This window comes from Caloenas nicobarica, chromosome 3 (assembly GCF_036013445.1).
Source record: "Caloenas nicobarica isolate bCalNic1 chromosome 3, bCalNic1.hap1, whole genome shotgun sequence".
NCBI classification, from domain to species: domain Eukaryota; kingdom Metazoa; phylum Chordata; class Aves; order Columbiformes; family Columbidae; genus Caloenas; species Caloenas nicobarica.
Genome location: NC_088247.1, coordinates 67,271,720 through 67,291,003, shown reverse-complemented (window position 1 = coordinate 67,291,003; position 19,284 = coordinate 67,271,720). Strand labels below are relative to the sequence as shown.

The 19,284-nt window shown below is 38.1% G+C and overlaps 1 protein-coding gene across 1 annotated transcript in view; it reads right to left on the bottom strand.

The window, feature by feature from the left end:
• The window catches only part of SYNE1 (spectrin repeat containing nuclear envelope protein 1), a 295,209-nt gene that overhangs the window by 240,991 nt on the left and 34,934 nt on the right, over positions 1–19,284 (bottom strand). Inside the window, exon 2 of the mRNA XM_065632672.1 lies at positions 10,390–10,451. Within this exon, the coding sequence (XP_065488744.1) occupies positions 10,390–10,451 (62 nt within the window). The remainder of the gene's footprint in view (positions 1–10,389; positions 10,452–19,284) is intronic.

Here is a 19,284-nt window from a genome sequence, read left to right as displayed (position 1 = left end):
TGCTGTTAGCACAGTGTCAGCTTCTATTTAAAACAAATTGCTTAACATACGTCTTTACATTTGCAAACACAACAATAATACAAATAAATCTGTAAAGAGATGATTTAGGAATTTTGAATGACAAGGTCACATCATTAAACTCAGTCTTCCTAAATACATCCCAGTTTGTGGAACTATGGCACTCAGCTGGTCAGTATTTTAATGATCACAGAATATCTCTCAGAAACAGGAAGTTTGAAAGTGGTAAAATAAATGAAATATACAACCTCTAGCTTCCATGAGCCTGTCACGATTCACATATTTATATCTGCTAATTCACTAAAATGAAAATCAGAATACAAAATTCTTGAAATTAGTTCAGGTTTAATAATTTACTTTTGAGATACTTCTGAGAAAAAGAGGCTTGTACAACAACCTGTTACTTCTGTTCTGCAGAAACACAGATTTGAAAAGATGAACCTAACAAATGAAACACTGCCCTTGAAAAGGTAGAAATACTACAACAAGTCAGGAAAAAGCAAAGGGTTCTAGTTCCCAAAATCAAAACACCCCGTCTTCACTGTTCAGCTTGGATGAACTAATATTTCAATGAGACATAACTTTGGCATAAAGTGGAAAAAGGACTCCTGCTGAAAGCAGACTTCATCTGAGGTTTGGCATGCTCTAATAGCCACAATAATAAGAGTCTATTTTGTCATGTATATGAATAAAGCAGTATCACAACTCATTAAGAGAGTATATTTAATCATAGTTCTTTTTTATTTCCTAGCAATGCAATAGATAATGGATCATGTTCTTCCTTAATACAACACTGAAAAATTCTACGGAGCAAACAGGTCACTAGAGATTACTTTGTTCCAGTCTTGCATCATGGGCGGTTGATATAAATGCAATTAATTTTTCTCACCTTCTATGTTACCATTTCCTGTTTGAAGTTCCGAGCAGCTTTGGTTTTATCAGTATTACCGCATGATATAATACTGAAGAGTTTTGTGCTAAAATAATTCAGCAATAATAATCCTAATCCAACAGGATGTGAAGGCCTAAAACTCCCAACATGCACCTAAATGCCCCACTAGTGAGGTTTCTCTCACAAAGCTCACCCTACAGTAATGGCGATAGGTTCTTATAGAGGGCAATTTAGCATACATTTAGGTTGAAGGGTGAGTCTTATAGTGCCTCACAACCTTGGTGCCGATTACGTGCCTGTCAGACGACCTGTTCGAGCGCAACACAGCTCCCTTCCAGCTTGAGCGGTTTGATATCCTTACTCTCAGATCAGGGCACAGGCCAGAATTTGCCTCATCCCAACATGAAGTCAAAAGTCATCTGGCATTCCTATGCAAACCAAGTCTGGGAAGCAGCTCTGGTTTCCACAGTGCATAGTTTCACACTACAGATATACCCTCTGATTGCCCATGTCAAGCTCTGGCTCTGAAGCACCCTCCTCATGACAGTAGTGACAAAACCTAGATTTGCACCCAGAATGAGGCACTGTACTAAGGTAAGGCAGTAAAAATATCCCTGAAGACATCATCCAACGAAATTAACACCTACAGTACTTTCCTTTCAACATGAATCAAATATTGGTTTGGGGAAAACCAGGGGATGAGAAAGCATTGAATGAGAAGCAACAAAGAAAAAGTCAAATGACTTACACCAAAGTTAATAAGACCTATTGCTCTGAAGTGTGAAAATCAAAATTGTCCATAAATCAGCAGGCTGAACTGCACTTTTTGTTGCTAGAAAGTTGCGTAATGACAAACGCTGCCAGTGTTTAGCAGCACACACCGTGTACCTACCAATAAAACAGGAACAGAAGGCAAGTACAACAGCTGCGTCATAAGATCTCCTGTATGAGACTTCTCTAATATGGAAAATTAGTTAATTATACAGACTGCCAAAAACGTTTTGCATATTAGGCTTTATAATATAATGTTTTTCACTTTCCTGAAGATGTTAACATCTAATTACAAGGAGGTAAGACTCTCATCGTGTTTCATAAATCACTTTTTTTTTTTTTTTTTTACTACTCTGGGCACATAGCATAGAATTTACCCTATTATTATGATTCCAGTCTTTCTCAGAAGTATGATACAAATTATATTTTTAGTGTCATATATAGAAGAATTGATTCGTCTTTTACATTGGTAACTACAGAATCCTTATCTTATGCTCCTTGCCAGTACAATTCAGGAAGATAAACATACACTACCTGATACTGAGTAGTTCACATACACTCTTATGTACTGTGTAAGGACCATCACACAAGATGGCTGAAGCTAGTGGACTGTTTTTCCAGGCAGAACCTCTACTGAGATTAATACAACGTCTTCCGTTGGAATGGATAAATACCTATTCCTTTGCTGCATATATAATGTCAAATGAAATTAAAAGAAAAAGTGAAGCTGTACGCTGCTTACTTATTAGCCTCCAGAGAATAAAGGTTTTTTTAAAGCTGTATTCAGTTAAAATCTATTGATACCTTTTATTCTAGAGGCTCAACAGGACTTAACACCTATTCAGTTAGTCGCCGTAATGCACTGCCAAAATACTAACTGCAAATCAGTAAAAGCAGCGAAAGAAAACTAACTTAACACTTTGTAATCTCGAAAATGTTGAATGTACTCCAGATTTTGGCTTTTTACATGTAAATGTATAACTTCAGCAATGCAATCAACTGCCATGACCCTAATACACTGTATTTTGAATGTTGGAAAGCCTGTGCAAATGAAGTAATTTTTAAATCAGGAAAAAAAGAACAGTTTAAAAGTATATGAAGTAACATCTCAAAATCCTACAATATTAAATAAAAGCTGCTATTTATAAACTTTTTGAACAAAATTATTTGGGAGAACTCAGAATATAATTCGATGAACAATCAGACATTAAATCTATAACTTGTGAGATCTACACTAAGATTTCATATGCTTTATTATTTTTGGTTTTTTGTATGCTTCTCTAGGAAAGAAAAATAGAAAAATAATACTAATGATGTGCTACATACTGCATTGTATGTATTAAACACTAATTTATTGCAGCATATGCAATCACAGTAATGTAGTTTATAGTGACAATGACATTTAGGAACAGTCATATCACAAAGAGGGAGGCACACTCACTACAAATAAATTCCCGTGCTCTGGAGGAGGAATATGAATTAATTTGCAATGAATCTTAAAGGTCAATGAACCAGATTTTTCTCATATTAAGTATTTATTTAACTAACTGTATTTAGAATTGATCACAAATGGGAACTGATGAGGAAATGGTTTGCTTAAACTTGTTGCTCTTACAAACTTATCTAATTTGCTGTAGTGTTCAGGAAATGCTCTGCATGTTTTAAAGAACTGAACGTCAGTATATACAAAAAGTATTTGATTGATAAGACTCAAAACCGATATTTGTTAAGCTTCATTCTTGTATTCCAACATTTTTCCTCATATTTAATTTCTCGTTTGCATCTTTGCTACAGAAATCTTTTCCTCACACCCTGTACTTAACTTCTTTAATGAACAAATCATGCTGTAAGAACATCAGTATCTGCATCATAATGAATGCTAATCCAAACCTTAGAAACTACCTTCGCTATGTTAATTTTCAAAAAATGTTTCAAAAACTCTTGAAAAAAAATGTGCAAAAACCTATCCACATGCACAAATAGGAACAAATCTGTGTAACTACTTAATTTATCTCTGCAGGGAAATACATGTGAGAACAGGAAGGAGAATTGAAATTTTAGAGTTAGTCTGTAAGAGCTGGCACAACCCTCTGCCCCATTTGAAAAAAAGACAAATACCACAGAATTACTTAGTTCATTGATGACAATTGATGAGGTTCTTGTAAGAAGACCAAGTTACATTCTAAGAACAAACTACCACCGCTGACAGCATTGTGTGCAGACACTGTAAATCTTGATATACCTATTTCTTTTTCTCTTTTTCTTCCTTTCTTTGCTATAAAATGTATCATTTTGCAATTTCAAAAGTTTTACTGTAAGGTTTAATGCCTAGGTTTAATTCAGCATTATGAAAAAAATGCGTCAGTGTAATTAAAAAATATTAACCATTCTTAGTTTTAATTTGATATTCATCCTCTGCTTTTCTTTGTTGATGTGTGCATCCTTTTAATGGAAATACAAAATGAATAATTTCTTTCAGTATGTATTTGTTGTTCACTGTATTTGGTGAGTTTAAAACAATACTTTGGTGAGCACAAATACTGAAGTTATCCCTACACCTGGGAACAAAGATATTATTTAGTTGGGTTAAACCAATTTACAGTCTGTGTTCCAAAGCTTTGAAACTACCGTTTCCCAGCACCTTAACCAAAGATGAACAAGGCAATCAAAGGCATATGGCTCTGTTGTTTCACAGAGAGGCATATTTTCCTTCTGCTTTACTCATCTAATCCACTATCTAAAAATTGGTATAGGCAAATAAATGAAAAATAAATTAAGTAATTTCTCTTTTGAATGGATCCAGTATCTCCTTTTTGACATATTTGGTGTAATGTTCTGTATTTTAAATTTAGACTTTGAAAAGATGCCAGAAAATATACTCAGAAGCATACTCAAATTATTTCTGCCTTTGAAGGCTGAGACTAAGAGGAAGGAGACCCAGTTCTAGAATCTTAGAGAAATATGAATAAATAGTATGCAACTAGAAAACTTCTTGTCCTGTTACCAATGCATATCTCAATCATCATTAGTAGAACTGGACAGATGCACAAAAATTAATCTGGATGGCCAGAAGATAGATCATATTTATTTGGTAGCTTATGCTCCAATTTCTACAAGTGGGTGGCAGAGAAAAGAGACAATTTCCAGATGTCGAGTCTCCCCAGATTCCTGAGCCAGAATCACAGAATGGATTCAGCAGGGGTTAGAGAGATAGACAGCAGAGGGACAGATGCAGACTAGTGCTAACAACTGACCCCAAATGGAGCTGTATTATTCTACCTGTTAGTTACCATACTTGTAGTTCTTTCCTACGTTCATCCCTTGTGGGACATTGCCCTGTGGGTGAGGGCACAGCTGTTTTACCTCAAATTTTCTTTGACGTGCCACATAATTAGCTGATGCTAAATCCTTTACTTGTGTTCTGCTTGTGGAAGAATACATCTATGAATTAGGAAACTTAATTATAAAATGGTGGCATTCTATTGTAAGAGCAAGAGAGAATATTATAAACAAATCATGCCTCTCTCTTACTCCCTTTCATGAAGTTCAATTCACTGGTACCCTCTTTTCATTTACCTGTTTTGTTTATTCTGATTTGTATCCATATTCTCAAACCCATTCTTAACTTTGTAGTTAAAAAGCCAAAAATGGTATGGTGTTTAGTTTGGTTTTGAGTTTGCTTGTTTGTGGGGGGGGTTTTGTTGTTTGGTTTTTGTTTTGTTTTTGTTTTTTTTAATCTACTTGATGCATGTAACTTAGTTATTGAATAAGTTTCTGTTTCAATTAGAGTATGACTTTTCAAAAGAAAAGCATATACTAAGATTTTAAAGATTAGCAGTGAAGAATCTTTCACTCATAGCAAACCCTGACAAACCATCACATCCTGCTATATATTCTCAAATTATTAACTGTTCTCAGTTCTACCTATTACAATCAAATCAGTTCTGCATTTCCATTTCTTTCAAATCACTACCCTCACAATGTCAGAAACTGCTCTTTTTTTCTTTAATCCTCCTTTGCTCTACTCAACCAACACAGTACAAGGATAAAAACTCTACTGAGATAGAGTCTCCTTTCTTTTGCCAGCAGCAAACCCACCTTTCAAATTGCTATAGTGAAACCCTATCAATCTTTGCTTAGAAAACATTAATTTCTCCCAGTTTTGAGATTTTATGCTCACCAGCACTGACCAAAACATTCAAACTCATTTATGAGGGATCATTTCTCCAGATAGCCATGATGTTAGTTACATACTTTAGTTATAGTGTTTTTTCTTATTTCATCTTATTACTTTTTCCACTACTAATTTTACCAGATTAATAAAAATGGCAACTATTAAACTTTCCTCCAAAATCAAAAGGAAAGAAACCCAAAGTTTTACGAGAATAGCCAAGAAATAGACAGCCAATTTGAAGTGAAGTTACTGTTAATTTTGAAGTCTGTGTATATTGAGTCAAATTCAGCACAGTAGGTCTGGATTGCATTTTGGATTACATGGTACACAGCAATCTGGCAACCGGTGTACACACATAAAGTAGGGGAGCAGAACAAGGCTATGCCTTTGAAAAAAATAACCCTGTAAATTCACCTACAATTATACAGGTAACACGGATATGCCCTTGTGGTGGGTTGAACTGCTCTCTCACTCCCCCTTCTCAACAGGACAGGGGATGAAAACAAGGTGAAGGAGCCTGTGGGTAGAGATGAAGACAGGGAGTTCACTTACTAGTTACTGTCACAGGCAAAACAGGCTCTACTTGGAGAAAATTGATTTCTTTTAATTTATATTAAATTTATATTAATTTATTTTAATTTATATTAATTTAATTTATTTCCAATTAAAATAGATTTGAATGGTGAGAAACAAAGACAAAACTTTAGCTCCACTTGGAAGCAAGTCTGGCCAGGGATGTCAAGGACAACAAGAAGGGCTTCTTCAAGTACATCAGCAGCAAAAGCAAGGTAGGGAAAATGTAGACCTCAGGGGTCTCTGCTTGAGTGCCTGGGGCACCTCCTTCTGCTCTCACCTTCGTGTCTGCAGGGCTGTTTCTCACACCTTCTTCCCTCACTTCTCACTGCCTGTGCAGAATTTTGCCCTTTCTTAAACACACTTTCCCAGAAGTGCCACCAGCTTGGCTGAGGGGCTCAGCCACATCCTGCAGTGGGTCCGTCGGAGCTGAAACCACCTGTATCCAGCACATGGCAGCCCTGGTTTCTCCTCACAGAGGCCGCTCTGCAGCCTCCTGGGCACCTGGACCTACACCTCCTTCCATATTATTTAATCCCAGTGTAACTCCACTGGCTTTAACAGACATGGGCCCAAATGTAGATGCATGTATTGCTGTTTCTCTGCTATTAATGTGAGGCCAGTGCTCCATGGTGTTCCTCACTAGGTACCATTTTGGCAGGTGCTCCACATTTTCCTGGGTTCAAAGACAAGAGCAGAATGCAGACAATGCTGCCTAGAAGTGGGTTGCCTTCCAGGCTTTTTCCTTATCATATTTCAAAGGCCTCCAGACAATGGAAATATTACAGCTTTCCAATTCCTTTTGACGTAATAAAAACCCCAACAATCTTTTACAAGAACCAAGTAACCTAAATATAAAATTTCTGGGTTACAATTCAGAACATGTGTGCAAGGGGAGTCCTGCACATTTCACAGACCCATCAGTATTTCCTACAGCTGTGATAAACTCAGTATATATATTTCCACACTTTCCAAAAACATGACTAACAAAGAAGTAAAAGCTTAAGGTTTAAAACTTAAAAATTTGAATGGCACGGGTCACTCCTCTTGAGTCCAATCTCCATAATCACAGAATCACAGAATGTTAGGGATTGGAAGGGACCTCGAAAGATCATCTAGTCCAATCCCCCTGCCAGGGCAGGAACACCTAGGTGAGGTTACACAGGAAGGCATCCAGGCGGGTTTTGAATGTCTCCAGAGAAGGAGAATCCACAATCCCCCTGGGCAGCCTGTTCCAGTGTTCCGTCACCCTCACTGAGAAGAAGTTTCTTCTCACATTTAAGTGGAACCTCTTGTGTTCCAGCTTGAACCCATTACCCCTTGTCTTACTGTTGGTTGTCACCGAGAAGAGCCTGGCTCCATCCTCGTGACACCCACCCTTTATATATTTATAAACATTGATGAGGTCACCCCTCAGTCTCCTCTTCTCCAAGCTAAAGAGACCCAGCTCCCTCAGCCTTTCCTCATAAGGGAGATGCTCCACTCCCTTAATCATCTTTGTGGCCCTGCGCTGGACTCTCTCCAGCAGTTCCCTGTCCTTCTTGAACTGAGGGGCCCAGAACTGGACACAATATTCCAGATGAGGTCTCACCAGGGCAGAGTAGAGGGGAAGGAGAACCTCTCTGGACCTACTAACCACTCCCCTTCTAATACACCCCAGGATGCCATTGGCCTTCTTGGCCACAAGGGCACAGTGCTGGCTCATGGTCATCCTGCTGTCCACCAGGACCCCCAGGTCCCTTTCCCCTACACTGCTCTCTAATAGGTCATTCCCCAACCTGTACTGGAACCTGGGGTTGTTCCTGCCCAGATGCAAGACTCTACATTTTCCCTTGTTATATTTCATTAAATTTTTCCCCGCCCAACTCTCTAGCCTGTCCAGATCTCGCTGGATGGCAGCACAGCCCTCTGGCGTGTCAGCCACTCCTCCCAGCTTGGTGTCATCAGCAAACTTGCTGATAGTATGCTCAGTTCCCTCATCCAAGTCATTGATGAATATATTGAATAGTATTGGTCCCAGAACTGACCCTTGAGGCACTCCACTAGATACAGGCCTCCAACCAGACTCCGCCCCATTGACCACGACTCTCTGGCTTCTCTCCTTCAGCCAGTTTGCAGTCCACCTCACTACCCGATCATCCAGTCCACACTTCCTCAGTTTTGCCGTGAGGATGCTGTGGGAGACGGTGTCAAATGCTTTGCTGAAGTCAAGGTAGACCACATCCAACGCTCTGCCATCGTCAATCCACTTTGTTACGTCTTCATAAAAGGCTATGAGGTTGGTCAAACATGACTTCCCCTTGGTGAAGCCATGTTGACTGTCCCTGATGACCCTCTTATCCTTGATATGTCTTAAGATGGCACCAAGGATAAGGTGTTCCATCACTTTCCCAGGGATGGAGGTGAGGCTGACCGGTCTATAGTTGCCCGGGTCCTCCTTCTTGCCCTTTTTGAATAATAATCTATAAACAGTGTTTCTCATGTGGCAACATAACAGCATAAATGGGAAGCAAAGCCAGATCATCTACACATTTGAGGCCAACTTACTGACAGCTATCAATAAAAGTATGATAGAAACAGATTTCCTTTCAAATGGTGAATTAAGACAGACCAATTACTAAAGGGCATCTCAGGTAGCTAAAAGTGAGGGCTGTGGCTGTGAACTGCTTGGTTTGAATGTATTTTATCAGCCTTTACAATATCAGACTTATTAAGGATGTATAAGCCTAGATCACTCAAGTCTAAAGGTCTACCTGAGCCCTCACAGGCCAAAGGGACTAGTACAGTAAAGGCAGAGTTCAGGTCTCAATCCAGAGCAAAATATCTTAACTGAGCTACTAACACAACTTTGTCTCTTCCCAAGGACTAGTCAGTTATTACTAGGAAACTACCATTACACACAAACATATATATCTAACAATATATATATATATCAAATTGTCAATTATTATCAGATATTATCAATCAATTACTAATGATGCAATACAATTACGAAAGAGAAAAACAAGAAATAAGAATTCTTTTTCCTCTGACACATTTTCATGGCCTGCTTTGCTAACACTTAAGCAAATACTGAACGTAAACAAATGCTATTGCTCTACCATAGAATTCCATTAGACCAAATAACATGATGTAGCATTATATGGGCTTCCTCCTTTACTCTGTTCATTTTTGAGGGCATTATTATCCAATTCCCTACACAGACAGTAAACCAGTGCTCTTGCAGTTATTCTTTGCCAAATTTTCAAGTTCATTAATCTTCATGACTTAAAAATATGCATTTCAAAGAGCACCTTTGGTGCTTAAATATTTTAATTTACTGGACTAATTGATAACTATGGTTAGAGGTGTGCTGTGTGAAAGCTCTGGGAAATGCCAAACTAAACCTCAGTGCTTATGTTGTTAGATAAGGTTTGTACCAGTTGTAACTTAATACTTTAAAATTGTGTGTAAATCACTGTCTTTATTCTGCTAAAACCAAAGAAGGAGCTTTAGGTTGTGGTAGGAAGAAGCAATAATAGTTCCATGATAAATGCCAAGTTACATCAGATAATTAATTCAGCACTGGATTCACAAAGCACTATTTGTATTTATAACCACTTGAGGATGCCTCTATCAAACAACACAACTGACTCAAGCTTTATTCAAATACACTGCATGTAATAAGGTGAATACTTCTCTTTCATAGAAAGCCCTTTCAAATATGTCCTCTGGCTGAAATAGCAGCTTTCAGTTTTGGCCTAAGGAGCTGGGTGGTTGCCTGTAGACACCACTCACAACACTGCAGCTGACTGCGATCATGCTGAAACAGATTCATCCTCTATGGTATACCGATAAGAGGGACCCCTTTTCAAGTTTATGCCATTCTGTTTAGCCAAATATTACCCATTCTATACTCCAGGGCTTGTATAGCCATCGATAAAAAGGTTTGATTTTAAAAAAATTCAAAGCCATATATTACCTTAGCCAGGTGAGTATTAATCCATTTTGTGAAAGTCCTTTTCTGCACTGACTCTTGCTCATCTGAGAAAAAAAGGAAATCAGTTTGATTAGACACTGCTGAATCCTTTTGGATTTACAGGACGGAAGAATAATATTCTCTGTTGACAACAAAATACATTCTGCATTTGACAGAAATGCCACTATGTTTTCTTGAGACAGGAATTTTAGCATGTAACTACCCATAACAAATACTTCATACTCTTATAATAATGCTCTGACACTTGAATATTTGTATCTGTACTTTAAACTAGACTCCATGTCTCTGACAGTCAAGTTGCTTTCCTTTAAAAAATCAACACGAGTCTTAGAAAAATTACTCAGCATGTACACTTGAAAATGTTTATAATATTGAATGAAAGAATTAAAATTGCTTTATCAAGCTTGCTTGTGCACTGGGAGAATCAGACAGGGAGAAGCCATTAGCTAGTTCAGGCAGTTTCTATACTGCTACTTACTATCTCCCTTAGTCCTCTCTTGAAGCACTTATCTGATTTATAGTGAATTTCACTGATTCTCAGATAGTCCCTCAGGGATTGCTGCCAGCTGCATGGACAAAAATAGCTCCTGAACGAGCTCCTCCAACTTCAGCAGCCAGGGTCATGGCTGCAGAGGGAAGAGAATCACAGTGCTATAACCAATCCACAAGGTCCTGTCCCTTGCTTATGGGGAATTGGGTTTGACACATGGAATAATTTCACACCACTGGCATTCAAATATTTATGCTGAGGATTTTTCTTTCAAAAATAAAAGGAAATACCTATTTCACTGAAAACCAAATCATATTATTGCCATCGTAAGTTCTGAATGAGCACCTTCATTCCCCTGCAGAAAATCCAAATAAATAAAATTACTGTTGAACATTTACTTTGAAGAAGAACACATGCATGTCCCAAAACCTACAGATGGAAAATCTAATTTTAGATACTGCCTTTGCTCCTGACTTCCACAACACTGAATAGGGATTTTATCTCTTTAATACCTGTAAAATTAAAAGGGAATATTATTCAATCCCCTCTAAAGCTCTGGAATAGATAACTAATAAGTTTGATGTACTGCTACTACTAAGCTCCCTGACTTACACTAAAATAATGCTGCTCCACAATGAGGATACATAAAGACACAAATCATGGCACAAAATTCACCAGCCAAAATGTTATATTAAGTGGAACAACAATGGATCCCTGACCACATATCAGCTCCCAAAATGTGTTTCTACATTATGTCTTGGAGATTTTATATTTTCTTTACATATAAACAGTATCTCACATATAAGAAATACCAGAGGAAAAAAGATACACATCTCTCCAGCTAATGTGTTGCTAGATTAGCACACTTCATTGCATTCCTTTTCTTCTTTTTCTTTGATTTCATTGGGTAGGCTGTCTTACATAATTTTAAAAGCATTCATTACATTCTCAGAATCTACTTGTTGCACTGACAGGCAAGCTATGTAAAATAACACTGAAAATACTGCATTGTGCTTCACTCAATACTGACTATTTCTGGCAAGGGCTGTCTTTACTTTCTATGTGATAATTGTTTCTACACTCTGGAAAACAGACTTCTCACCGTATGGTTTCTAACTCTGAACAAGATGTTTCCTTTGTGGCATACAGTAAATGTCAGCTCTGCTCTGACAAGAAATTATATATACAGGTAGCCCAATTAATTTCAGTGGAAGTACTTGCACACTTGAACTGGGTTGTGTGTCAGTAGGTATGGGGATAGAGATCGAGGATGCACAGAACCAGTCCAGCCCTGGCTTCATTCACACCTCTGTAACTTAAAATTACTCAGTAACCCTGATACAACAGTGGCATGCCAAAAGAAAAGAACGAGGCCTTTAGAAGTCAAAGTTCTGATCAAAGAAATGAGCAAAAATGATTCCCTAATTTGCAGTTCCAGTGCATCCTGACAACTTAAGAAGCAGCCTTCTGACAATGACTGGAAATCAGAGAACCGGCTCCCAGCTTCTAAATGTTTACCAGCAGAAGACATATTCAGATCCAGTCATATCAACAAATAGCAGAAATAGCCTTTCAAAATGATCTGTTTCAAGGAAATATTTATGAGCAATATATATTTTATGAGCCCTATTAATAACTACTAACATGACTCATAAAGAGCATATTCTTAATAAAAGTTTCCTTTTTTTATACCACTTGTTTTGCATAGGTTTAAAAGGAACAGATCTCATCACTGTAAAACCTGTGTCTGAACATAATACGAGCAGCAGATCGATACTTCAAATTTCATGATAAACATGCTTTTTTACAAATTTCCCTGTAAATTCATTGAACTGATATAAATTCTTTGCAGAGGTACTGTTTATCTACACCCACAAGATGCATGACAGTTTCTTACACTCTCCCCACCTGCGAGGACTGTCCAAGTAAGGATATTTGGACCACTTACCGTGCCGGTACTGAAAGAAGCCTGGACGCACATTTAAAGATGTAACATTTCTGCCACCAGCACCTTTGTAGCGAGCCATAAATGCTGCTGCTGCTGCTGCTACTCCTGTCTCGTGTAGTGTGCAGCTTTTCTTTAGAATACAGACAGAAGTAATTTTTCAAGAACAATTTGTTTGTTTGTTTGTTTTCCTTCACTGGAAGTGCAGGCCTCTTAGACAAATCCTTCCACCTGCTCTTATTGGAGAATTCACATGAAGCCAGACCTTAAAAACATCTTTATATATTATTCTTGCAGAGACGCAAAAGCCAGACAAAGCCAGCTGTATTTGAAGTAGCAGTTCTGCTGGTCTCACTGCCATCATCCTTCTCCACTGTTTTCCTGTGGAAAGATTTTATTATCCGAGCACCAGCCAATCCGCTAGAGGAAACCTCTGATGTCAAGAGCCTGAATAATTCATCCAGGGACTGGGACAACCCAACTACACTGTCGATATCCTAAAGCAGCAAAATGTTTGGCTGCAAAAAGCAATGCAGTCTTCTTACCGGTGCTTAAGTAACAATATACTGCTCAGTAGGCATAAAAATGGCTGAATGGCATAGCTCTTCTCTAGGTTGTCATACATATAAAGGAAAGCAGCTTTTAAAAGCAGCCACTTGGGTTCATCACTGCATACTCTATTTAGACATGGGTGTTCTTCAGCTTTGCAACTGAAACAGTGAAGCAGAAGAAATAGCAAGCAATGAATCTGAACAGACATGTAAGGCCACTTAGCTTTTAGTAATATATTTGAGCCGTTCTACAAGAAGGATGAAACACATGTAAGGATGCACAGAATTTTTTGAGTGCTCCTAGACCAGCCTGAAACATACTCAAATTTCTGATAATATGCAGTACTTTCTATTTCACTAAAACAGAACACCAGAGCATTTGAGCAGACTTTGTTTTGCTCTCATAAAATGAAGGCAGTTATGAAACTGTGGAGCTTCATACGTTGTTCAGCCACAGGAGCCAACAGAGTAGTACGCAATATTAAAATGAGAATAAAAGGCCCACTTTTAGTGTGCCATTACATTAAATGTATCGTTATAAAGGTCGAATTCAAATTTCTGGTTTTGTAAAACACAATGACTCTTGACACGATCATTGTGCATCTGAAAGAAACGTTGCAAACAAGTTTGGTTTTATTTAATCAAATGCCTTCCTTTAATTGTCTGGAAATACATTCATATTTTTACAAACCTTTTCTATACTAAAGCACCACCAACATACTGCCTTTTTAGGTCGGTTATGAAAAAGAGGCAAATGTAATTGGATATATTTACTTTAAAACATTTAGAACAAATTATTTTGAAATATGAAGAAAACCAACCATGCATCTTCAGACAGTTATGAATATGCTGATGAAATATTCATCGTGCATGAATATTATAATAGCTAGTATCATGCATATCGTATATATATATACACACATCAGGAGACAGAGAGTAGTGGCATGCTTTCTAGCAGAGCTTTTTTAGCGACAGGCTTCCTACGCAGCACAGTCCCTGCCTGCTGGCAGTGGCAGCAGCCCCTCCTCTGCTGTGGAGCAACATGTGCCACAGGTGCCTGGTGGGCAGTGGCAGGTCACACATCCAGCACCTCCTGCCTCAGGTGCTTAGGGATGGGATGGTGGGAAGGTGGCTGCAGCCCAGGGTTGCAAATACAGGCTTCTGCTGCAAGGTAACCCAAAGAGGAGTCTCATGCACAGAATGAGAGGCACAACTGAGCTGAGCTCACATATCTAATGAAACCATTTTGATTGATTCTCAGTGACCTAATATTGCAGAGATTTGTTTTGTTTCTTTCTTTAGTGAAATTCAATTCAAGTTGCTCATAGCTCCTAATTTTCAGCGTCCTTTTCTGTTTTCTTTGGTTTTCATAGTTCTGTCCTAAAAACACCGAGGAGCTTTTGTTTGTTTGTTTTCCAGGTCTTTGGCACCTTTAGGAATACTGCTAAAACAACTTGGAAGTGCAGAAAAGTGTGCCAAACCACCTGCAATGCTGCAAGATGTCACTTCAGAACACAATACAGCACAGAAAGTGGTGAATAGCACCCTGCTGGGAAACTTTGTTTGGTCAGCAGTATGGCATAAATTCTGTAAAGCCTTCAATAAGATTCATTATATAGCAATTTCCATCATCATTAAAGACATTCTTAACTTAAAGCAGCTGTAGAAAAACTTGCAGAGTCAAAGCAATAATATGGAGACTCTACTTATGAAAAGGAGCAATGTTTTAAGCTACATATTTTAATCAACACCTCCATAAACAGATGGATTACCCAATTCAGGAGTACTGCACAGAGACAATGCAGGCTCATTTATTTTCCTCTAAGTCTCTAGTTAATGTTTTTCATGGGACAATGCTCAGACAGTTTTGCTTTTTAAAAAACAACAAACAAACAAAAAAATTTTGTTGGTGGGAGCTCTAAAGCTAATACGTTGTTTGTAAGTTGCTAAGTTTAATATTATAGCAACACTATACACTTTAGGAAGAAAAAAAGGATGAAGGAGCTATGGGCAGTGCAAGCAAAGTAACAAAGAGGGGAAAATTGATTTCAGCAGCCACTGCAATGAAGTTGACAAGACAACTTAGCAGTACTAGTACAAAGAAAGGGAATATATCTTTAAATACCTCATGCACTTAGGACTTCTCCATTTTTTGTATTTTGAGGAGAAAGGCAGGATTTCTCAAAATGTGGCTTTGGGATATATTGAATGTGTTTTATCAGAGACAGAGAGACAGTCCCACTAATAGATCTATTACCTAAATTTCCAAGCTTTGAGATCTAGGTGCACACACCACCTACAGCCTGCTCCACCACCGAGCACCAGTCTGTTCCCAACCAGTTTCTACAGAAAGGACAAGCACAAGGGCTAGAAGACACACAGTCATCCTTGGCCAAACCCCTAGTAGGGACAATGATGGGGTTCACTCCCTTGGGTTCGCACCAGCATATACCATTGCTCAGTCTGGAGGTAACCTTAGTATAGTGGTTTGGAGGCCAAAGGTTTTATGTTATTTGGAAGAGTGAAGTAGAGAAAATACCCCACATACTGGTGGAATAGTTACAGGGAACTGAAGTGTGGCGAAGCAGCCTCACGGCTGCAGACACACTGCCGGCTGTGCAGCACGCTGCTGGGCAGCTATCGGTGTGCTGCTGAGAACTTTCTGCTGTTACTGTCTGTCTGAAATGTGTTTACAAAGAATGTATTTTGATTTTACACATTTCTTATTTATTCCCTTCATTTCTAAGACAGAGAAGGTGTATATCCAGCCACTAGTCAGAAAGATACAAGAATGTAAGGATATAAGAGTATAAGAATATAAGAAAGAATAATTCAATTTATCACCCAAAGAAGCTTGCATTTTAAAAAATATCTGGGTATAATCAAATGTAAATCAAATGAATCAAGTGATCATCTTTTGTTCTTACTCAACCTATACAAGCACACTCACCAATCAGTCTCTGGAAATACTTTCTGTGGACTGTGCAAGTGGTTTCAGTTTTTGAAACCTGGAAACCCAAAAGTTTCGCCAGTGCCAGAGAGTGTGTGCTTTATCTCGGGCTGTTGGCTCCATCTCACAGCAGATGACTTGGGCTGTCACAGAAAATGTTTATACTGTGGGACCTGGGAGACTTCCAGTCCTTAAATCTGAGGTCACGCCCTGTTTTGCCCATATTCCCATATGCACATGTCAAATGTTCCTGCTCCATCCAGACACATTATCCCCCACTTTCCTGTGCTCTGGTTTTCACAGGAAGGAACTGAGTATGAACAGCACGGTGCACTGATATAATCTCGATCCTCAGAAGCCAGGACATAGTCTGGACATAACTGTACTGCCTGTAACTGCTCTTCATGTTAATCAGACGGGCTTTGCTCAGCATTTGGAGAAAGTAATGAGAACAGCATGATTTCTGCAGTGGATTGGAAGGTATGCCCAAAATGTAATGTTTATGACTGTGTGTCTTTCCTGTGCCCAGTCCTTGTGGCACAATTTTGTGTTTTGAGTAGCTAAAAAACAAGAACTGTGATTAAATTGTTCTGCTCCATGTTTTCTGGATAGATTGTCTTTTGTTCTTCTGCACATGTAGAAGCAGAATTTATTCAGAACTAATCAATGAATGTATTTGCATTACTGCATTTCTGCCTGTGCTGCTGCACTGCTGTCACTCTCATCACCTCTGCTAACTTTTATCTTAATCTCCATGTGTCTGTAAATACATTACTCACTATCATAGTATCTGCACTCGCCTGAATACAGTCAGAAATGAAAACAGCACTTATTAGAAAACCATTATGAGCTCATTTAATTCATTTTTAAAAGCGGTTTTCTGAAGAAGATATTAACTAAAATCAGGGTACTAAACATTTGAGATGATTATGTGCAATGGCTTCAGTACCTTCTGAAAGATGGAGGATTCACTGCTCTACAGGTATCTGTTTATTCACCCATCTGGCATGGCTGACAGTGAACTTAGCTTTTCATGCAGACATATCTTTTTCCCGGACCAATACACAAGGTGAAAACAGCCTGATACAACTGATAAGAGTCAAGTTGGCATTTGTTCTTTTAATTACTACTTATTTTCCTTAATTGTATACTTAAAGGGATGTTTTGGATGGTGGCAAATCAGCTAGAAATCTAGAAAACTCAGTGAAATTCATTAATAACTATTCTATATGACACTAAAATTTCAATCCATCCATGCTAATAAATAGGTATGCCAGGTCAAGAACAGCTTTCATGCAGACTTAAAGATTCAAACACACTGATGAAAAATCATTCCCTTGCCTATAAACTCTGTATCCACCACAGCAGCATCTGCAGTGACCTAAACAAATATTTGTGTTTTTTTCAGTTCACTGCAGTTCTGCAGCTGGCATCATGTTACCATTTACACATTTTGGAGGAAATCTTTGCATTAACATGAAAAGCCTGTGTATAATAACCTTCATGTATTGTTGGTCCACTCCCCTAGAGGTTTTTATAAAGTCGGATCGAACAAAACATGTCTGATTGAAAAGAAATCTTTAATTTTTAACAGAAGTCCTTAAGACAAGCAGTACTCACATCAAATCATTTAAAGAAGGTCTTTAAAAATGTTGAAATCTATTCGGATCACTATGTCCCCATGTATCTTTGTTAATTAGGGCTTTAAGCAGCCATTCTAAAGTCAACGGTACTTAACATGCAGTTATACAAAAATAGGAGATCAGACTGAAGGTAGCATAAATTTGAAAATTGAAAGCATAGGCTCCAGTTCCACTGCTTACTCACTGTATGGCACTTACACAAGCTCATAAAACAATGCAAAGTTTTGTTTTCCTGAAGCCAACCATCTCAGTCAGGCAAATTACTGTAACAGTCATCACTGATTTTCAGTAGATTTGCTAATATAATGTGAAATTAACAGAACTGTTCACCACATTAAGCACTACAACCTGGACAGACTTTGTGATGAAATGTTTGAATTTGAATGTTTAATGTTTCTATTTAATAAGGCACAGAAACTTACATGGACTGCACTGAATGCACAGCATGGGGCAAATTTCTACCACTGATGGTAAGATAAATATTTTCCCTGTCTACAGCAAGTTCAATAGCCAAAGAACAGTGGAGAAATCATGGACAACATGGAAGAGCTCAGAATACATTAAAATAAATCAAAACTAATGGAGAAATACTTGACACACACTGTCCAAGAGATTGAATCAGAATGTAGGGGTGCAACATCTGTGACTTATACATAAATCTGTGCAGAAAACCAAAACATACATAATCATTCTTGTCTTAAAAAAATGACATTCTACAATCATATCTCAGTCCTGTTCATGCCTAAACTCAGTGAAATGACAATGGTTTACTAAAGGTTTACAAAAATGTGGAATCCTCTGTTTATTTTGTGGAAAGTCTGGGCAGTTTTACTCTTGAGATCATTTTTACTCTAGCTACACATATTATAGACATGAAGCTCTATGAAAGTCTACTTAAGGGAAAGAATGCAATTACTATTCTTGAATGCTTGAAGGCATGATAATTTAAAATACATTTAGAATAAAACTATTAATTCTTTATCCACATATTCAGTTATTTCAACTCAATAGGGTCAATATTAGAAGCAAATGAAAGGGTCAAACACTTAACGGGTGGCTACAAAGAGGAAGTAGATTCTGTCTTTATAAAAAGCCACACAGAGATGATAAGAGGAAATGTGTAAAAGTTGCACTGGGAGAGGTTTCATCTCAATACAGAGATAAAATTTTTACGGTGAGAACAACCATTCACTGGAACAACTTCCTCAGGGATGTGGTAGAGTCCCCATCACTGGAGGTTTTCAGGATGCAAATCAGACACAACACTAGATAACCTCATCTGGGCTCCCTTTCCCACA